General features: G+C 48.4%; 6 protein-coding genes across 9 annotated transcripts in view; 4 read left to right on the top strand and 2 right to left on the bottom strand.

Annotated features, from left to right (window-relative positions):
* Window positions 1–347: 347 nt before the first annotated feature.
* Window positions 348–3,521, top strand: LOC117897441 (set1/Ash2 histone methyltransferase complex subunit ASH2). 2 transcript variants are annotated; one of them, XM_034806281.1, is made up of 7 exons: window positions 348–533; window positions 595–779; window positions 838–1,182; window positions 2,280–2,660; window positions 2,716–2,996; window positions 3,054–3,311; window positions 3,370–3,521. In XM_034806281.1, exons 1-7 carry the CDS (start codon window positions 415–417, stop codon window positions 3,472–3,474), a joined length of 1,674 nt encoding a protein of 557 aa, XP_034662172.1. In that variant the 5' UTR covers window positions 348–414; the 3' UTR covers window positions 3,475–3,521. The 2 variants fall into 2 exon arrangements, with proteins under 2 accessions (XP_034662172.1, XP_034662174.1); XM_034806283.1 differs by lacking the exons at window positions 348–533; window positions 595–779; window positions 838–1,182 and adding an exon at window positions 1,886–2,165.
* LOC117897442 lies at window positions 3,492–5,127 on the bottom strand. The gene has a single exon (XM_034806284.1). The coding sequence runs from the start codon at window positions 4,847–4,849 to the stop codon at window positions 3,551–3,553; it is 1,299 nt and encodes a 432-aa protein (XP_034662175.1). The 5' UTR covers window positions 4,850–5,127; the 3' UTR covers window positions 3,492–3,550.
* A 419-nt stretch (window positions 5,128–5,546) lies between these two features.
* LOC117896422 (CLK4-associating serine/arginine rich protein) lies at window positions 5,547–9,468 on the top strand. Of its 3 annotated transcripts, XM_034804739.1 has the most exons (6): window positions 5,547–5,937; window positions 6,056–7,882; window positions 7,990–8,086; window positions 8,392–8,500; window positions 8,600–8,705; window positions 8,765–9,468. In XM_034804739.1, exons 1-6 carry the CDS (start codon window positions 5,741–5,743, stop codon window positions 9,330–9,332), a joined length of 2,904 nt encoding a protein of 967 aa, XP_034660630.1. In that variant the 5' UTR covers window positions 5,547–5,740; the 3' UTR covers window positions 9,333–9,468. The 3 variants fall into 3 exon arrangements, with proteins under 3 accessions (XP_034660630.1, XP_034660632.1, XP_034660631.1); XM_034804741.1 differs by lacking the exon at window positions 8,765–9,468 and having other exon boundaries at window positions 7,990–8,045; XM_034804740.1 differs by lacking the exon at window positions 8,765–9,468 and having other exon boundaries at window positions 7,990–8,090.
* A 46-nt stretch (window positions 9,469–9,514) lies between these two features.
* On the top strand, window positions 9,515–10,209 carry LOC117896425 (bolA-like protein DDB_G0274169). The gene is made up of 2 exons (XM_034804743.1): window positions 9,515–9,891; window positions 9,954–10,209. The coding sequence occupies exons 1-2, from the start codon at window positions 9,601–9,603 to the stop codon at window positions 10,110–10,112; spliced, it is 450 nt and encodes a 149-aa protein (XP_034660634.1). The 5' UTR covers window positions 9,515–9,600; the 3' UTR covers window positions 10,113–10,209.
* Window positions 10,126–11,751, bottom strand: LOC117896424 (protoporphyrinogen oxidase). The gene has a single exon (XM_034804742.1). The coding sequence runs from the start codon at window positions 11,669–11,671 to the stop codon at window positions 10,247–10,249; it is 1,425 nt and encodes a 474-aa protein (XP_034660633.1). The 5' UTR covers window positions 11,672–11,751; the 3' UTR covers window positions 10,126–10,246.
* Window positions 11,752–15,486: 3,735 nt separating this feature from the next.
* LOC117899152 (calcium-activated potassium channel slowpoke) overlaps window positions 15,487–16,015 on the top strand; it is a 47,068-nt gene continuing 46,539 nt past the window's right edge. Inside the window, exon 1 of the mRNA XM_034808979.1 lies at window positions 15,487–15,982. The gene's annotated coding sequence lies outside the window, so the exon portion shown is untranslated. The remainder of the gene's footprint in view (window positions 15,983–16,015) is intronic.

The raw sequence follows: 16,015 nt of genomic DNA, 5'->3' as shown, positions 1-16,015 counted from the left end.
GAGAGGCAGGGTAAGAGTTGTCAAACCGTATAAAAAGTGTTTTGATGTATCGCGAAATTTCGATAGTTACCAATCGATGTCCTAGCGTCACTATTTTTGGTATTTTGTCTATGAACTTTTGCTATTTTTGCTGCATTTGCGATCGTGGCCAGACTTGTTAGGGCTGAAAGGCCATTGATTTTCATGGCAGTTTTGCCTCATGAAAATATAACATTTCCTGCTGAGAGATTGATTTTAAAGTGCAATTACCTTACTTTATATATTGGAATCAGATATATCGATGGCCCAACAAAAAAAAACAATCGATACCATCGATGGCTGTGCAGCCCTGCGACATGGTCTCACTTGGCGACTTTTTGTCATTGTTTACATGATTTTGTGAATTAAAAAGAAAGACTGATTTTACACACTGCCATGGAAGAGAGCCCAATGGAGACCAGCTCACCCACAGAGTCCAGCTCCGATGTTAATTTTCCAACAGAAGAGGAGAAATCGACGGAGCAGCGAGCGGCCGCGGCCGGCTTTTGCTATTGGTATGACCATCGCATCGCTGTTAATTAGGCGACCAAATGATAAGAGCATTCTGCATTTTAGCGGGAAAGAGCGCAACCTGAACCTCGTTGAGCTGCTCTGCGCCACCTGTTCACGCTGGGTGCACGAGTCCTGCGTGTCCTACCAGCTGGGCAAGGGAAAACTGCTGCCATTCATCACCAACTATGTGTTCGTCTGCAAGAACTGCTCCGCCACGGGTATGGAGAACTTCCGCAAGAGCCAGGCCAGTAAGTGCAACCACATCTTGACTCGGTCACTGAAATAAACATGAATTGCCTTTTTCAGCCATTTCCCAGATGTGTCACTGTGCCATTGCCAACATGCAGCAGGCGGCATCACGCGATGGCAAGCGCCAGGTCCAATTTAGCAAGGACAAGGAGATCATTCCCTACATCGAGCAGTACTGGGAGGCCATGACCACAATGCCTCGACGGCTCACACAGTCCTGGTACAGCACCGTCCAGCGTTCCCTGGTCAAGGACGTGCAGACCCTCTTCACCTACGAGGAGCACGTGGAGCACGGTGCCATGTACGGTCTGTTCCACCAGGATCTGCGGCTCATCAAGCCCAACTATGAGAGCATGAGCAAGACGGGTGCACTGCGGCTCACAGAGGATGGCTATACGCAAGGTGAGACTGACAGAAAGATCAGATAACTGCTGATCTTGTGATCGGTGCGAAATTCTTAGAGATTTATCCTCAAAGCTGCAAATTCCACAGGTTGCTGGGCCAACAATATTGTTCGAAAAAGCTAAACTGGCAACACTGTCTGCACAGCTGACTTGGGGGTCTTGTTTCTGAAGTTGCAGCATTTATTGCTCGTTCTGCTTTGCATACTGTCTCCCATCTCCCCAAACAAACGTGCCTCTCCCTCTGTCTCTCTTTCTCTCAGTTACCATCACTCTTTTTTTTTTTTTTTGCGAATTGAAAGAGCGAGAAAGAAAGATCGTTTTGCAGCTTTTTTTTTTGCACACTCACACACATGAACATGCAAAAGTTGAGCCAAAACACAGATACCGAAAGAGAGCCAGTGGAACGGAAAAGCGAAATAGAAGGTAGGGGCGTCCCTCATTTTGGGGACCTATTGTAGTAAATTCACGCACTCTGTTGCTTTTTGAATGCAAAATGGTTCCAAAACATACAAATACGGACGAAAATGTATGTGTAATGGTGTTTTCCATCATCCGCCATGGGTTCGAGCAAATGTCTTTAGGCACCCTCTGTGGCACTGCCCTACCTTCAACTCGGGTACCTTGCCTTGGCCCGTCGGCCCCGGCGCACATCTGGTAGGCCCCACGTACTCAGATTGTGGGGCGGGGTGGGGCTATCTAAAGCACTCCTCTCAGAATTCATTCATTGCAAAAAAAGAAAGAATAGTTACGATTTTATTTTGTTGTATAGTTTGCTCGCTTCGCCGGCCCGCGCTCTGCGTGTGTGTGTGGAATTGATTTTAATTTGATTTTTGGTTTTGATTTTTGAGCGCGACGCAATTTGTAGTTTGTTCTCCTCTCTCTTTGGGTTTTCTTTTCTCCTCGGTTTTTTTTGTTGCTTTTTTTTGTATTTTGTGTGTCCTGCAATGACGTCAACGTTGGCTAGCGGCAACGAGGAGGAATGTAAGCCAACAACTGCAATTCTAAACGAACTTTGCCCGAATCCCTTTTATGGTCGGTCACGTACGCCCTACCAGCAGTTAACGCCTTTCCCTCTCTCGTCCCTCCTACCCGCAGCGAATCTTGCCAAGAACAACAGGCAGAAGCGCAAGTTTCCTGGCACCGATTCGGGACCAACAGGGAAGAAGGGTCGCCCCAGCTCCGACATAACTGCCAACGTGAAGCTGCCACCACATGGCTATCCCCTGGAACATCCGTTCAACAAGGACGGCTATCGCTACATACTGGCCGAGCCCGATCCGCATGCTCCATTCAGGCAGGAGTTTGACGAGAGCTCAGACTGGGCGGGCAAGCCCATACCCGGTTGGCTGTACCGCACCCTGGTGCCCCATGCGGTGCTGCTTGCCCTACACGACCGGGCGCCGCAGCTGAAGATCAGCGAAGATCGCCTGGCTGTGACGGGGGAGCGTGGATACTGCATGGTGCGGGCCACTCACTGTAAGTAGCCGTAGGAATGGAGACCCCAGCAGAGATTCAAGTTTTCCATTTGCAGCGGTTAATCGAGGCTGCTGGTACTACGAAATCACCATCGAGGAGATGCCCGAGGGAGCTGCTACGCGCCTGGGCTGGGGACGAGAGTATGGAAATCTACAGGCACCGCTGGGCTACGACAAGTTTGGCTACTCCTGGCGATCGCGTAAGGGCACCAAGTTCACAGAGAGCCATGGCAAGCATTACAGCCAGTCCTACGTCGAAGGCGATACCCTGGGATTTCTCATTGAACTGCCCGAGGAGGCATCTCTGGAGTATTTGCCGAATACATTCAAAGATCGGGTACGTCCGGGGCCATTCCCAATTTTCTTCCGATTGCTAAAATAAAAACCTTTGCAGCCGCTGGTGAAGTTCAAGTCCCATCTGTACTACGAGGACAAGGATAAGATTAATGAAACGCTCAAGAATCTACACATACTGCAGGGCAGCCGCATCGAGTTCTTCAAGAATGGAGAGTCGCAGGGCGTGGCCTTCGAGGACATCTATGCGGGTAGCTATTTCCCTGCCATATCCATACACAAGAGTGCCACTGTCAGTGTGAACTTTGGCCCAGCCTTCAAGTATCCCGAGGTTCTCGGCGAGCGTAAAGCTAAAGGGGTAAGCAAAAGAGTCCTGCCAACACTGCCGATGACTGATAATCTTCTCTCCTATGCAGATGAACGATCGTGTGGAGGAGCTGATTACGGAGCAATGCTTAGCCGATACACTCTACCTTACTGAACACGATGGCCGTCTGCGATTGGACAACATTGGCTTGTAGCTTCCGTCTGCAAAAGATTCCGAATAAAGTCTCCTTTAAGTTCAGTTTTATTGCTTGTTGTATACATGGCATGAGGTTACTTGAAGGCTTTGAATTTCGAGGCACTGTACGGTATGTAGAAGGCACTGTTGGAGGCAAACTCCGACCGAGGATGGTGCACTGCAGCCGAGATCGAGCGACCCGTCGACGGTGTGTTGCTCGAGTTCGTAGGCAGCGCGAATGGGTGCAGGGTGCGAGAGGAACTGTTGCTGTTGCTGTGACTGTTGTGGCCACCGCCACCGCTTGAATTGGTCTGGCTGGATGTGGCCGTTGTGGTGGCGGCTGTTGCTCTGCCGTAGTCCCTGTGCCGGCTCAGATTCAGTGCCGGCAGCACAATGGCATTCTTGTTGTTCGAAAAGAATCGGCTCGCGGCCATCGGCATGTGCCAGGCCGAGCGGTTACCCGCATGGTGATGGTGATACTGTCTTCGCTCGGCACTGCTCGCATGGGTAAGGGCTGCCGATTTGGCCTGCTGCTGTTGTTGTTGGACCTGTGTTAGCTGCACGAAACTGCGGTTGTTGAGGAGACCGCGAAATCGACGATTCGTGTCCAGGACGTTTAATATGGGCGGCATCCTCAAGCGTGCCGACTGGGGCACCGCAGAGCTAAGTTTTGGGGGCAGCTGCGCTTGGTGCGGCTGCTGCTGCTGGGAGCGCTGTCGCTTGAGCAGCTTTACCGACACTGAAGTGACACGCAGATCACGATCCAGAATGTCCACCAGATTGTGGGTGGGCCGCAGATAAGTCCGAGGCTGTTGGTGGTGCTGCTGGTGCTGGGGCTCTGCTGTGGGCGTTCGAAAGCCATCGTCCTCAATATCCTCATCGTCCAGCGAGTTCAGACTGAGATTTGAAATGGAATCGATGTCCACAGACTCATCGTCACGCCGCGTTTGGCTGTCGAAGCTCTGATGGCGCAGCGACCGCATCCGCACTTTGCGGCCCACCAGCATGGGGAATTTGTGCTGCCAGTCGGCGATCTCGTGCCTGAGCTCTGGCTCCTGTTCCGGCAGCACCTCCTCACCGCTCAGCATGCGCTCCACCCGCTCCCAGTCCAGCAGGTTCTTCTTGATGGCATCGTCTGCCCAGGGTATGGAGCCCACAGAGCTGCGGTCAATGCTGCTGGATGAGTAGGGCACGTCCTGCAGGAACTCCGAGTCGTCGTCCTTGTCCGCATCCGGCTCATTGTCCGCATTGGCCCCATTGTCGTTGTCGTTCTCGTTGTCATTGTTGATATCCCGGCGAGGATACAAAAGCCCATCATCAGCACAATCATTGTCGACGTCGCCCGGGGTGTTGTATCGTTGCTCTGATGTGAAATAGTAACGTCTATCTGACATTAAAACTGGTTCCGCAAACGTGCTGGACTTGTTCTAGCTTGCTAAATCCCAGACTCCCTGTTGTCCTGCCGTCCTGCTGTCCTGTCTGCAAAGGATGTGATGTGCGCTTGGTTGTGTCTCCTTAAAATCGATGCCGCAAAAGGCGGCGAGAGACAATTGTTGTGTTGTGGCTCATTCCAGTTTTGCTAGTTATTTATTATCCTTTTGTCTTGATGTTCCCATCATCCCCCAAGCCAAGGCGCAGCCGCAGTTCCCGCCCAGCGGCACTGCCAGCAACGAAAATAAATAACGTACGATAGTTCAAATATATACGACAACATTTCGAGGTTTCTTAAGGTCCAATAAGCTATTTTTGCTATTGGCATTCCTTGGAATAATTGAATTGTTAATAATTTTAAAAATTGTTAAAAATTTATTTCCCGGAAAATCATGAGCCGAGAGTGTACGTTTTGTTAACAATGAGCCAATCTTCCAGAAAATTGATTCATCTATCTGATAAAATTATAGTTTTAGTGCTGAGAGTCCTAACTAGCTGGTAATATCATATAGAAAATCAGATTCGAGGAAAATGGTTTAAGATTTACGGTATATTTTGAAAATTAAAAGGTATATTTTGGTATATTTTTAAGGGCTGTGCGGTATATTTGATCGATAAGTCCGCGGTTGCGACCGCTGTAGCGATTAAATACAACAAAAAAAAAACTTCACAACTTCGGACGTGCCCCAAAAAAAGCCGGTAAAATCGGCCTACAAATATCAATATAACTATTGGTGGGGCGTGGTTGCAGCAAAAGCTCTTACTGGGGCCCGGCGAAAATATTTAAATGTTAATTGTTTGCGGTATTTAAGGAAGTTCACGAAAGAAATAAGTGCGTTGTCGCGTGTGCAATTATGTGGCATGAGGCACGCAAGCAGGAGCGCAAGATACGCGGCCTGATTGTGGACTACCGCAAGCGAGCGGAACGGCGACAATACTTCTACGACAAAATCCAAGCGGATCCCACACAGTTCCTGCAGCTGCATGGCAGACGGAGCAAGATTTACCTGGACCCAGCGGTAGCGGCAGCGGGCGATGGTGCCGCCATCATGCAAGTGATATTGAGTTTATGCATAGCATTCTTTCTTTTTTGACTACTTCAGGAATTATTATTGCTGGAGTTCCTGTCTTGGGCGAAGAGAATTGAACACGTTCTTGTTTCGTTGCAGTGTGCCGTGGCAGGGGCAGCAGGACAATCTAATAGATCGATTCGATGTGCGCGCCCATTTGGACCACATTCCGCCGGTGGGCAAGGGCGGCGAGGGTGGCGATGCGGACACGGATATGACGGCCGAGGAGCGGCAGTTGAACTACGAACGATATCGGATTCTGGCCCAAAACGATTTTCTCAATGTCAGCGAGGACAAGTTTCTGCACCAGTTGTACCTCGAGGAGCAGTTCGGGGCCAATGCCCAGCTGGAGGCGGAGCGCAATCTGGCCAAGAAGAAGCAGAAGACGGGAGGTGCTACCATTGGCTATTCCTATGAGGATGCAGGCGACGCCGGAGCAGCCACAATTGGACCTCAACCCTTTGGGCATTCCATGAACGCGCCAGCGGCAGGGGCCATTGGTACCGGCACAGCCGGCGGCGGTGACAAGGGCGAGGGCTCCGATGAATCCGACTCGGATATCGACATGGACGTGTCCATAGATATTGGGAAGCTGGACACGGCGCAGGCCCACGAGCTGAACGCGTGTGGCCGAAACTATGGCATGAAGAGCAATGATTTCTTTTCGCATCTCACAAAGGATGCAGACGAGGCGGATGCCCTGCGTATTGCGCGCGAGGAGGAGCAGGAGAAGATGCTGCTCAGCGGCCGCAAGTCGCGCCGAGAGCGACGGGCCCAAAAGGAGCGACGCATTGCCAATAGGCCCTTCAGCCCGCCCAGTTATGCGGCCAAGGAAGACAAGAAGGGTGGCAAGAACGAGAAGGATGAGGAGAGCGACTCGCGCTCACCCTCCCCGGCCGAGGCTGGGCCCGAGAAGATCACCTACATTACCTCATTTGGCGGCGAGGACGAAATGCAGCCGCACTCAAAGATCACAATCAATTTGTCCAAGCCCGGTCCCACGCTGGGAGAATCCTGCATCAATGCCAGCACTGGGGCGGCCATTGCCAGCTCCGGTGCCGGAGGCTCCGTCTCGTATGCCCAGAAGGTCAAGGATAATCTCGACAAGCTGAAGCTGATGAATGAGACGACCAAGCGCAGTGGTCGTCGTCGGACGCGCTCTCATTCACGCTCCCGCAGTGCATCCGGCAGCAGGAGTCGCAGCGGGAGCCGGCGCCGAAATCGACGAAGTCGCAGCTACCGCAGACGCAGCCGGACACGGTCCCGCCGTCGGCGCAGATACTATTCGAGATCTAGGTCTCGATCGAGGTCTCGCACCCGTTCCCGCTCTCGCTCTGGATCGTGGAAACGCTACAAGAGCCGCAGTACAAGCTACAAGCGATCGCGCAAGCGCTACTCCTACTCCTCGCGCAGTTCCAGTGCCAGTTCCTTTGAGGCGGGACGCAGAAGACGCAGTCGCTCGCGTTCTCGCTCCCATTCCGACCGTCGTAGCCGCACCAAGAAGAAGACCTCACCATCGCCGGCTCCTCCAGCGGCGGGAGGCGGCTACTGCCTGAGTACAACAACCACAACAACAACCACATCCACTTTGACAGCTGTGAAGTTGCTACAGCAACAGCAACAGCAGCCTAGGGCGCCACCTCCACCCATGATTAGTTATCCGCTGCCCATGAGAGTCCTCGGTTTGACTACGACGACTCCAGCAGCTCCCGCAGTGCCTGTGCCTGCACTGCCGCAGGTTGTGGAGGCACCGCCGCCGCCACTCAAACGTTACTATGGCCGGAAAAGAGCCAATGATACCTCCTCCTCATCGTCAACGGGGGGCGGCGATAACAGCGAGGCCAGCGACAATGAGGAACAACTGCAGCCAGCAGCAAGCAACAAGCCACAAGCCGATGATTCCGATGAAATGGAAGCGGACACTGCGTAAGTTTGGTGATGCAGCGCCAGCGGTAAAGTAGAGGCAGAACCATACACACCTTTGGAAGTACCTCTTCGAGTTTTAACTAAATGGATTTCCGTATCTGTTTCAGGTCAGAGCGATCGCATGCGCTCCACCACCCAGCGATGTCGTCAACATGCAGCACGGGTAATCAAACAGGCAAATATAGTTCTGCTACCGAAACCAAAGTCAGTAAGCAAAGCCAAGTGTCTCATTGCCTCACTTAACCGGAGTACACCACCAAAATTTTCACGTCTCTTAACCTTTAACCTGCTCAAAATCCAAAAACCAAAACGAAACCAATGAGAAATCACAATATCACCTGTAAAGGACCTTTGACTATGTGACTACTTAGTATAATCGCTCCGTTTTGTGTCCAGTTTTTTGTCGGACAGAACACCAGCACTTTCGACCGCAACTGACTCCTACTGCTCCCCCCTTGAAATCTTTACTTGAAACTTGCTAAATACTCGTTTGGGGGTGCTTCTTACAGGGACATTCTGGGCATGGACAGTCGGCCAGCAACAGTGGCGGTGGCAGCGGAAGACCCAATCTGCGCGAGCGTCTTAAGCGGAAAATGCAGAACCTGCTCAATCGGCAATGTAAGCCACTTCGGAGTGTAGTAGTGTGATGTTCACCAAATGCATTAGTAAACACCCCACGGCCCAACATCCATACTAAACAGGGAATAAATATTTCAGATAAGGCCGATAAGCGAGCTGAGATTGAGAAGACAGAGCGGGAGCGACAGCAGCAGCAGGAGCGCGAGGATGAGATGCGCGAATTGGCGCTGAAGCTACGCCGAAGGTGGGTATCGTGCTTGTGGGTGGCTCTTGGTCAGTCCTCTCACATCTCTATATTCACAGGCGTCGCGAGTTGCGTCACAAATACGGCACGCCCTCCAGTGGCAAGCTTTCTGGCAGTGATGGGGATGCGTCGGATGCGTCCGAGAGCCAGCAGCCGCAGCCCTCGGCCCGTCGCAGTCGCAGCAGATCACGCAGTCGCAAGCGGAGTCCTGTCGAGCAGCACACTAGGCGGAGCAACAGTCGAACCGAGCGCCGGCGGCGTACGCGCAGCCCTAGTCCCAGGTACAACCGCAGGCAGAGATCGCGCTCGAGGAGCGGAAGCCGCGTGGACCGAAAGCGGCGTTCACACAGCCGCCGGCGTAGTGGTAGCCGCGAACGGAGGGGATCACGCAGCCGTCGCAGTCAGTCGAGGCGCCGACGACAACGCGAACGGAGTATGGAGAGGAATCGAGAGCGCGAGCGGTACAGGCAGCAGCATCATCATCGGCAGCAGCAGCAACAGCAGGAGGAAAGAACTCGTGGTGGGCGAGACAGGGATCGGGATCGGGATGGAAACAACAGTGGCCCAAGTCGGGGACGTGTCGTCATCTCGGCACCGCCGAAGCTCAAGAAACTGGTTGACTATTGAATCGACTGTGAACGAATATGTGTTGGATTATACAAAATATTATCGCATAATTGTTTTAGCCATAAGACACTTTTTTAGTGCGCGGAAAGCGTGAACTGTTGATTTTGGCCCAAATAAAGTAATTTTAGATATAAAACAGACCTCCCTTCGATTTTCCCACAGTTAGAAATTCAAAATCGATAACTTTTCTCGGAAAGCAGCTCTGTGTGCCCAGCTGGTTTATGTAACCGTGAACAGCTGCGCGTGTGTGTGAATTAAACTGGAAAACATGTTTGCCGCTACTTTTCGTCGTCTAGCTGGAGTTTCCGCACAAAGTCTGAATCAACTTGCCCCCAGAAGCAGCACCCTAGGCCACATATACTCCAAGGCTACCATGTCGCAGGCGACACAGTATCCACCCATTGAGGCGGCCATGAGAAAGGCGCTGACAACGGAACTGAAGCCAGTGTTCCTGGATGTTATCAACGAATCGCCCCAGCACAACGTGCCCAAGAGATCCGAGTCCCACTTTCGAGTGCTGGTGGTTTCCGAGAAATTCAATGACTTGACACTGATCAAGGTACGGGGCTTGTGATCAGATTTTAATGGGTGTTTAATAGATAAATTGTAAATATCTTGCAGCGCCATCGTTTGGTCAACGACACAGTGAAGAACGCTCTGAAGGCGGCCGGCTTTGAGTTCATGCACGCGCTCTCCATTGAGGCAAAAACGCCAAAGCAGTGGCAGCCGGAGCAGGAACCAGAGAAGAGTCCGCCGTGCCTCGGGGGCTTTGGCAAGTAAAACGAAGCGACGATAAAGGCTACTTGGAATCTTTATGTACAAAAGGAATACTACTCACAAACCAGCTTAGGAAATTAACAAAAAATGCCAACACAAATGATCGTTTAACTGGGAGCGTCTGAAGGGAAATGCAGTTAGATCCGTGGTATGGCGTCCACCTGACGACGAGCCGACAAGATGACATCGTTGATGCCAACGCCATCGTAGGCAGCACCGCATAGAGACAAGGGCAGCTTGTAGTCCCTCAGATATTTCCGGATACTCTCCACGCGTCGCTTGTGGCCCACAGTGTACTGTGGAATGCACTTGTGCAGCAAATGCACGCGACTGAACTTGGGCTCCTCCTGGATGTCGAGGATCTGACCAACACACTTGGTGGCAGTATCGAGAATCTCCTTCTGGCTGGGCTGATGGCCAAACCATTGGTCGAACCAATGACCGCCCATCATCACGGTTAACACCGTGTTGCCATTCATGTCGAAGCAGCAGCTGTCAAAGATAACACCCAATATGGGCAGCTTTTCGATGGGAGGCACCAGCAGACCGAAGCCATCCTGCTTGAGCAGATTCCCATCGTACTGAATGTTAACGACCACAACATCCACATAGGGAATCTCCAGCAGTTGCTCGCACAGCGAGGGGTGCTGCTGCTTCACCAGTGGAGCCAGTTTGTGGGCTGGCAGGGAGCTCACGACATGGTCCACAGGAACGTCAGCATTGCGTAGGGACATGCGGACGCCGCTCTTGGTGAAAGTTAAATTCTTGCACTGATTACTTAGCTGCACGTTGACATCGCGTTGCCCGAGATACTTGCGCATGGCACAAGGCAGTGTCTCCAGCCCACCCTCAATGCTGTACATCGCCCACTTCTCCTGCAGGGCCTGGGCATAGAGTTTTGGCTGATCTTGGTCAAACAGACCCTCCTTCTTCTCGTCTACATTTTCCTTGAAGCGGGCATACAACGTGCCCTTCAGTACGCCGCCGTACCTCTGTTCCTTCTCGAAGAGTCCGTCCATTAGGAATCGAACACTGATCTCCTTGGCATCTCCTGCACAAATGCCACAGATCATGGGACTGATGGCGTAGTCTGCTATCTCCTTGCCAAAGCGACGCTCCGCAAAGCTGTATATCGATTCATCCTCGTTCTTGGCCAGAGTACTCCCCGTTGCCAGATCGTGCAGCAGCGCCTTGTACAGGGGCTGCGTGAACGGTGGTTTGACGCCAAACAGTCCTCTGGGACTATTTGGCAGCATACACAGCTGGCCCTTGGCATACAGCATGCGGTTCCGTGCTGCCACATGACTTTTTGGGATTGGCTTCAGTGGCAACTGCAGCTCCTCCATCAGCTCAAGCGTATTGGCTCCAGGCACGCCCACGGGACGTATAGTGCGTGGCCCAGTCTCAAATATAAAGTCGCGATCCTTGCGCGCCTCCGTCCGTATCCAGCCACCGACCCGCGGGGAGGCCTCGTAGATGGTCAGAGGATTACCGAACCGGCGTAACAGGTAATAGCCGGCGGAGAGGCCACTCAGGCCGCCGCCCAGCACGGCAGTTGTCATGTTGATTGTTAATATGTCTCCGGATTTTATCTTGAGTGTTTAGGATTGGATGTCCGGTTTCTTGGCAGGATTATCAAATATAATGCACCACCCTCAAAAATATACCAAAATATACATTTTACAAATATACCGTAAATAAAACACAAGTCTTCAATCATTTTCCTAGATTTTGCGATTCTATTTAATATTACCAGCTAGTTAGGACTCTCAGCACTAAAACTATAATTTTATCCGATTAATGAAACCATAACCAAACCACATGGGGTACTTCTCATAACTTTCTGTTATTGGATTGTTTAAATTATAAGGATCAAACTATTAACGTCAACCTAAAAAAATAGCATAAAACATTACGTGAGTGGGAAAGAAATTTTACGTTATTTGACAACTTGTTGCTTGTCAGCCGGTGGTATGGTATGTTATGTTATTTTGGATATCCAATTTTTATTAATTGATATTTATAAATTAATATTAATTAAATTTGCTTATTATATCACCATAAATACACATTGCACTCATTTACGTAGTGAAAATATCCCGAAATATCCGGGTCCGGTCGTTGCATGACGAGCACCATAAAAACTTCTCCTTAACACTTTTAACTCACCTGTAAGAAACCGTGTATTTAAACAATAAAACTACCGTAGTTAAGCTAACATAATATTTATAATAATAATAATAATAATCTTTCATCTGAGCTGCCCACTTGTCCAACAATGGGTTAATCCGTACTGATTGAAAGATTCGCTTTTGATATTCCGTTTGGTATCACCAGCTAGCTAGGACCATCAGCACTGAAAATATATTTACGCCAATAAATGGATATATTGTTCAAAAGATTACCTAGCTTTCAGAGCCGCTTTTCATTGGATTATATCAAAATTATTCTTTATAAAAAGCTCACAAAATAATTTACATGTTAACTACATGGTAACAAATTTATTGTTACATGTAAAAATTAAAGAAAAAATTCAGTGACAGTTTAACTAAATATGTAAGGTCTTGAGTAGCTTCACATAAAACCATCGCATGACACGAAAGTTCTATTAAGAAAATTATATTTTTAGTACACCAAATATTAAGAATATTATTAGTATTGTTATATACTGATAAAATCCGATGATTTTGAATATTTCAAAAAGATTTGGTGGATTTATTGCGAATTCAAAGTAAGAGTATACGGAGTAAGTCATCAAGGGCTAAAAACTAGTTTTCGTCTCGTGTAAATTTCAAAGTCTCAGTCTTACAATAAATTATTTCAAACTCCTCCTAAAAGTGCGCAATATTTATTGAACGCAAACCTATTACACATACGCCACGTGTGCTAGCCAACTAACTAACGGCAAAGCTACACAAACACACACCTACACAGACACGGCCACACAAACTGCATGGATTTTGGCGCCAGTTTTAATAAACCGAAAATGCCCTCGACCCATGCCACTAAAACACTCCGAAAAGCTTAGAGGCGAGCTTGAACCGTTTGCCAAGCACCGAGTTACAAGTCATCCGAGTTCACATCGTGCAGAACAGAACTGTATACGCTGCTGACGAGAAAGGTTGGTTTTCACTTGTCCGTGCGCGTCTCGAGTGATTGTGAGTGTGTGTGAGTGCGCTGGTGTGGAGTGTCAAGAAAACTGCCTTTAATGTATATGTATATGGATGTGTACACACACCCACACACGCACATACACAGGAAAGTGAAAAATTTTCCAACTGCGTATGCCAATTACGGGGCGAAAACGAAAACGGAGGAAAATATGGATGGCCTGACGCAAATCCAACCCAACCAATTATGATCATCATTTTGGGAAACGAAATGGCATTGTGCAAAATTCGGTATCCGTTGAAAACGGACTTTCGGTCTGTCTGTGGAAAAACCTGAGAATGTGCGATACGATACACACATATACACAGGAAATTCAATTAAAATAGCATGACCAATTGAGGTGTGCGTGTGTGGCCGAGTGCCTGTTAATGGAAATTGAAATTGTGTGCTCTCAAGGAACACGCGTGGAATATAAATGAAAAATTAACAAAAATTTAATTTATGAAATCTTCAAGAGGAAAAACTATAAAGAAAATTGTGATTTTCAATTGCTGGTGCTGCAGAAATTTTCATTTAAAAGATACATTCGTTCAAATCAACACTCACACAGACACTCACACGCACACATGCGCCTTACATACAGACATAGATACGGCACAGTGAGCCAGTTTTTCTTTTACATGCAAACGCACAAAACGAGAACACACCACAAGTTCCCCAGCGAAAGGACACGACGATAAAGCCGATGGGCCAGGCCGGAGATACAGTTGTATCGTTCGTTGGTTTCGTTTTGGGTCCCTCTCCCTGCGAGGAGATTCTTCCCTGTTTCCTTCACCATGTTAGCTCGTTGCGCGCTTCGGCCCCGTCCGTATCCACATCTACATTTACATTCACATCGTCAATGTTATTTTTGTTGTTTCCTACTCGTTGTCCGTTTGCTGTTCGTTGCCTTCGTGAACGCGTTTCATGGTATATGTGTGTCAGTCAGTCACTGCCCGAGAGTAACTGTGTGTCAGAATATACCAGTGCATGCGTGTGTGTGCGTATCAGGGAGTAGATACCTACAAAGAAATTAAACCCCGAGCCGAAGCTCCGAGTTCAATGCGCGGCCAGAACGAGTCTTCAGCTCTGTTTACATTTCCCCTTCAGTGGCCCTTTTTTCGGGAGCCCGAGTCCGACCCTTCGCCATCGCCCACCGCTTTCTTAAGAGAATTACAGGACGGTGGCGTGCTCGGAATTTGTGTCGGCCGATTATTTATTATGAAAATGCAACTTTCATTTCACTCGGTATTTGTCCTGCTTTCCATTGTTTGAAGTCACGTTAAGCAGCTTGTTAACTGCATGAATGTGTGCCCCTTTGTCCACAACTGTGTTTGGGTGTATGTGTGTGTGTGTGTGTGTGTGTGCGGGTGAGCTTGTGCTTGTATGTGTCTGCGACACGAAGGGAAACTAAAAACTAGGGCAGTGTGTTTCCGTTTCAACGACATGCCGCAGGGAGCTGCACAGTGACTGGCACAGTCCAAACGAGCAGAGGTACCAGGACTCCAGTGTCTGACAGTGTCTGTATCCATAAAAGACTCTTGTTGCTCATTTAGTAACAAGGAACTACTAAAACTATCTAAATTTAAAATAATTAAAAACATATTCATATAGTTTTGAATACAATTTTGCTACAACATTGCGTATGCTTAACAAAAATTTATGTGCGACGTTCCCCATTAAAAGAAAAAGCTTCCGTTTGTACGGAATTCGGAAACGGAACAAGGCGCAGGCGCCATTTTGTAACGGGAAGAGAGAGAGAGAGCCATCATGGGAGAGTAGAACATGAGAGAGAGAACGAGTGATAAAAAGAGAAGCTGCTGTTTTTGCTTTGAAGTTTGTTTCGCGTCTTTATTTATTTATTTACTTGGCCGCCTTGTACTTCCTCCTTCTGAATGCCGTATATTCCGGATTTTCCGGAAACAACGCCAATTCCGTAGGCATAATGAATGCACATTTCTAAAAGAAAATGGATTGTTGTTTTTTTGTGCTAATTTTACGAAACTTGTAAATTAAAATGCCCAGCAACAGAAGTGAAAACGAAACTAAAACTGTGTGACAAAACTAATGAGTGAAATTAAAACGAACATAAACAAATTATAAACAAATAATTGAATAAATAAACCACTGACAGCGTGACTAAAAATCATAATTAATTGCCCATGTCAATTTAAATATTATTTAATATTTGCCCCCTCAAAATCAACTCAACATAAATCTCTTGCAGCTTAACACATTTTCAAGCAACTGAACGAGGAAAATTTCATGGGCAAACAAGCAGTGTTCTCAAAGGAAAAAAGAAGCAACAACAAAATGAGCAGTGTGAATAAACAGAATTTTTAATTGATTGAAATTTAAATTAAAAAAGAAAACTATCGATCAGATTTACAAAAATTAACAACTAAGCAAACAAGCGCACAATGAATCTGATAATATTGATGATGGTGATAAGGGAATTGTAAACCAGAAGAAAATCAATCAGAGAGTAAAATAAAATAAATTGAAGTCAAATGTTTAAAGCAAATATGAAATAACCAGCCAGGAAAAGTCGCAAGGAGAAGTCAAGCATAGGATTTCTACGTTTCAACATTTGTGAGGACCAGAAGCAGCAGCAGAAGAAGTAAAAACGACAGCCCACAAATCGTCTACACATTGATGTGCGATTTGAGCGTGTGAATGTTGGCAGCCCTGGAGCCCTGCCTCGGTGGTTTAGCCTGTACTAGGTGAGTACTCCCTCGCCCACTAGAACAACTCAC

This window comes from Drosophila subobscura, chromosome O (genome assembly GCF_008121235.1).
Source record: "Drosophila subobscura isolate 14011-0131.10 chromosome O, UCBerk_Dsub_1.0, whole genome shotgun sequence".
In the NCBI taxonomy this organism is placed as follows: Eukaryota; Metazoa; Arthropoda; class Insecta; order Diptera; family Drosophilidae; genus Drosophila; species Drosophila subobscura.
This window is presented reverse-complemented; position numbering and strand designations above follow the sequence as displayed.

What these genes read in the sequence shown, in the direction of transcription:
- LOC117897441 (XM_034806281.1), top strand. Translation starts at nt 415, where the DNA reads ATGGAAGAGAGCCCAATGGAGACCAGCTCACCCACAGAGTCCAGCTCC. An exon ending in AGAGGATGGCTATACGCAAG is followed by an intron (nt 1,183 to 2,279) that starts GTGAGACTGACA and finishes TCCTACCCGCAG; the next exon opens with CGAATCTTGCCAAGAACAAC. An exon ending in CGAATACATTCAAAGATCGG is followed by an intron (nt 2,997 to 3,053) that starts GTACGTCCGGGG and finishes AAACCTTTGCAG; the next exon opens with CCGCTGGTGAAGTTCAAGTC.
- LOC117897442 (XM_034806284.1), bottom strand. Translation starts at nt 4,849, where the DNA reads ATGTCAGATAGACGTTACTATTTCACATCAGAGCAACGATACAACACC.
- LOC117896422 (XM_034804739.1), top strand. Translation starts at nt 5,741, where the DNA reads ATGTGGCATGAGGCACGCAAGCAGGAGCGCAAGATACGCGGCCTGATT. An exon ending in GGCGATGGTGCCGCCATCAT is followed by an intron (nt 5,938 to 6,055) that starts GCAAGTGATATT and finishes GTTTCGTTGCAG; the next exon opens with TGTGCCGTGGCAGGGGCAGC. An exon ending in GCGCTGAAGCTACGCCGAAG is followed by an intron (nt 8,706 to 8,764) that starts GTGGGTATCGTG and finishes CTATATTCACAG; the next exon opens with GCGTCGCGAGTTGCGTCACA.
- LOC117896425 (XM_034804743.1), top strand. Translation starts at nt 9,601, where the DNA reads ATGTTTGCCGCTACTTTTCGTCGTCTAGCTGGAGTTTCCGCACAAAGT. An exon ending in ATGACTTGACACTGATCAAG is followed by an intron (nt 9,892 to 9,953) that starts GTACGGGGCTTG and finishes AATATCTTGCAG; the next exon opens with CGCCATCGTTTGGTCAACGA.
- LOC117896424 (XM_034804742.1), bottom strand. Translation starts at nt 11,671, where the DNA reads ATGACAACTGCCGTGCTGGGCGGCGGCCTGAGTGGCCTCTCCGCCGGC.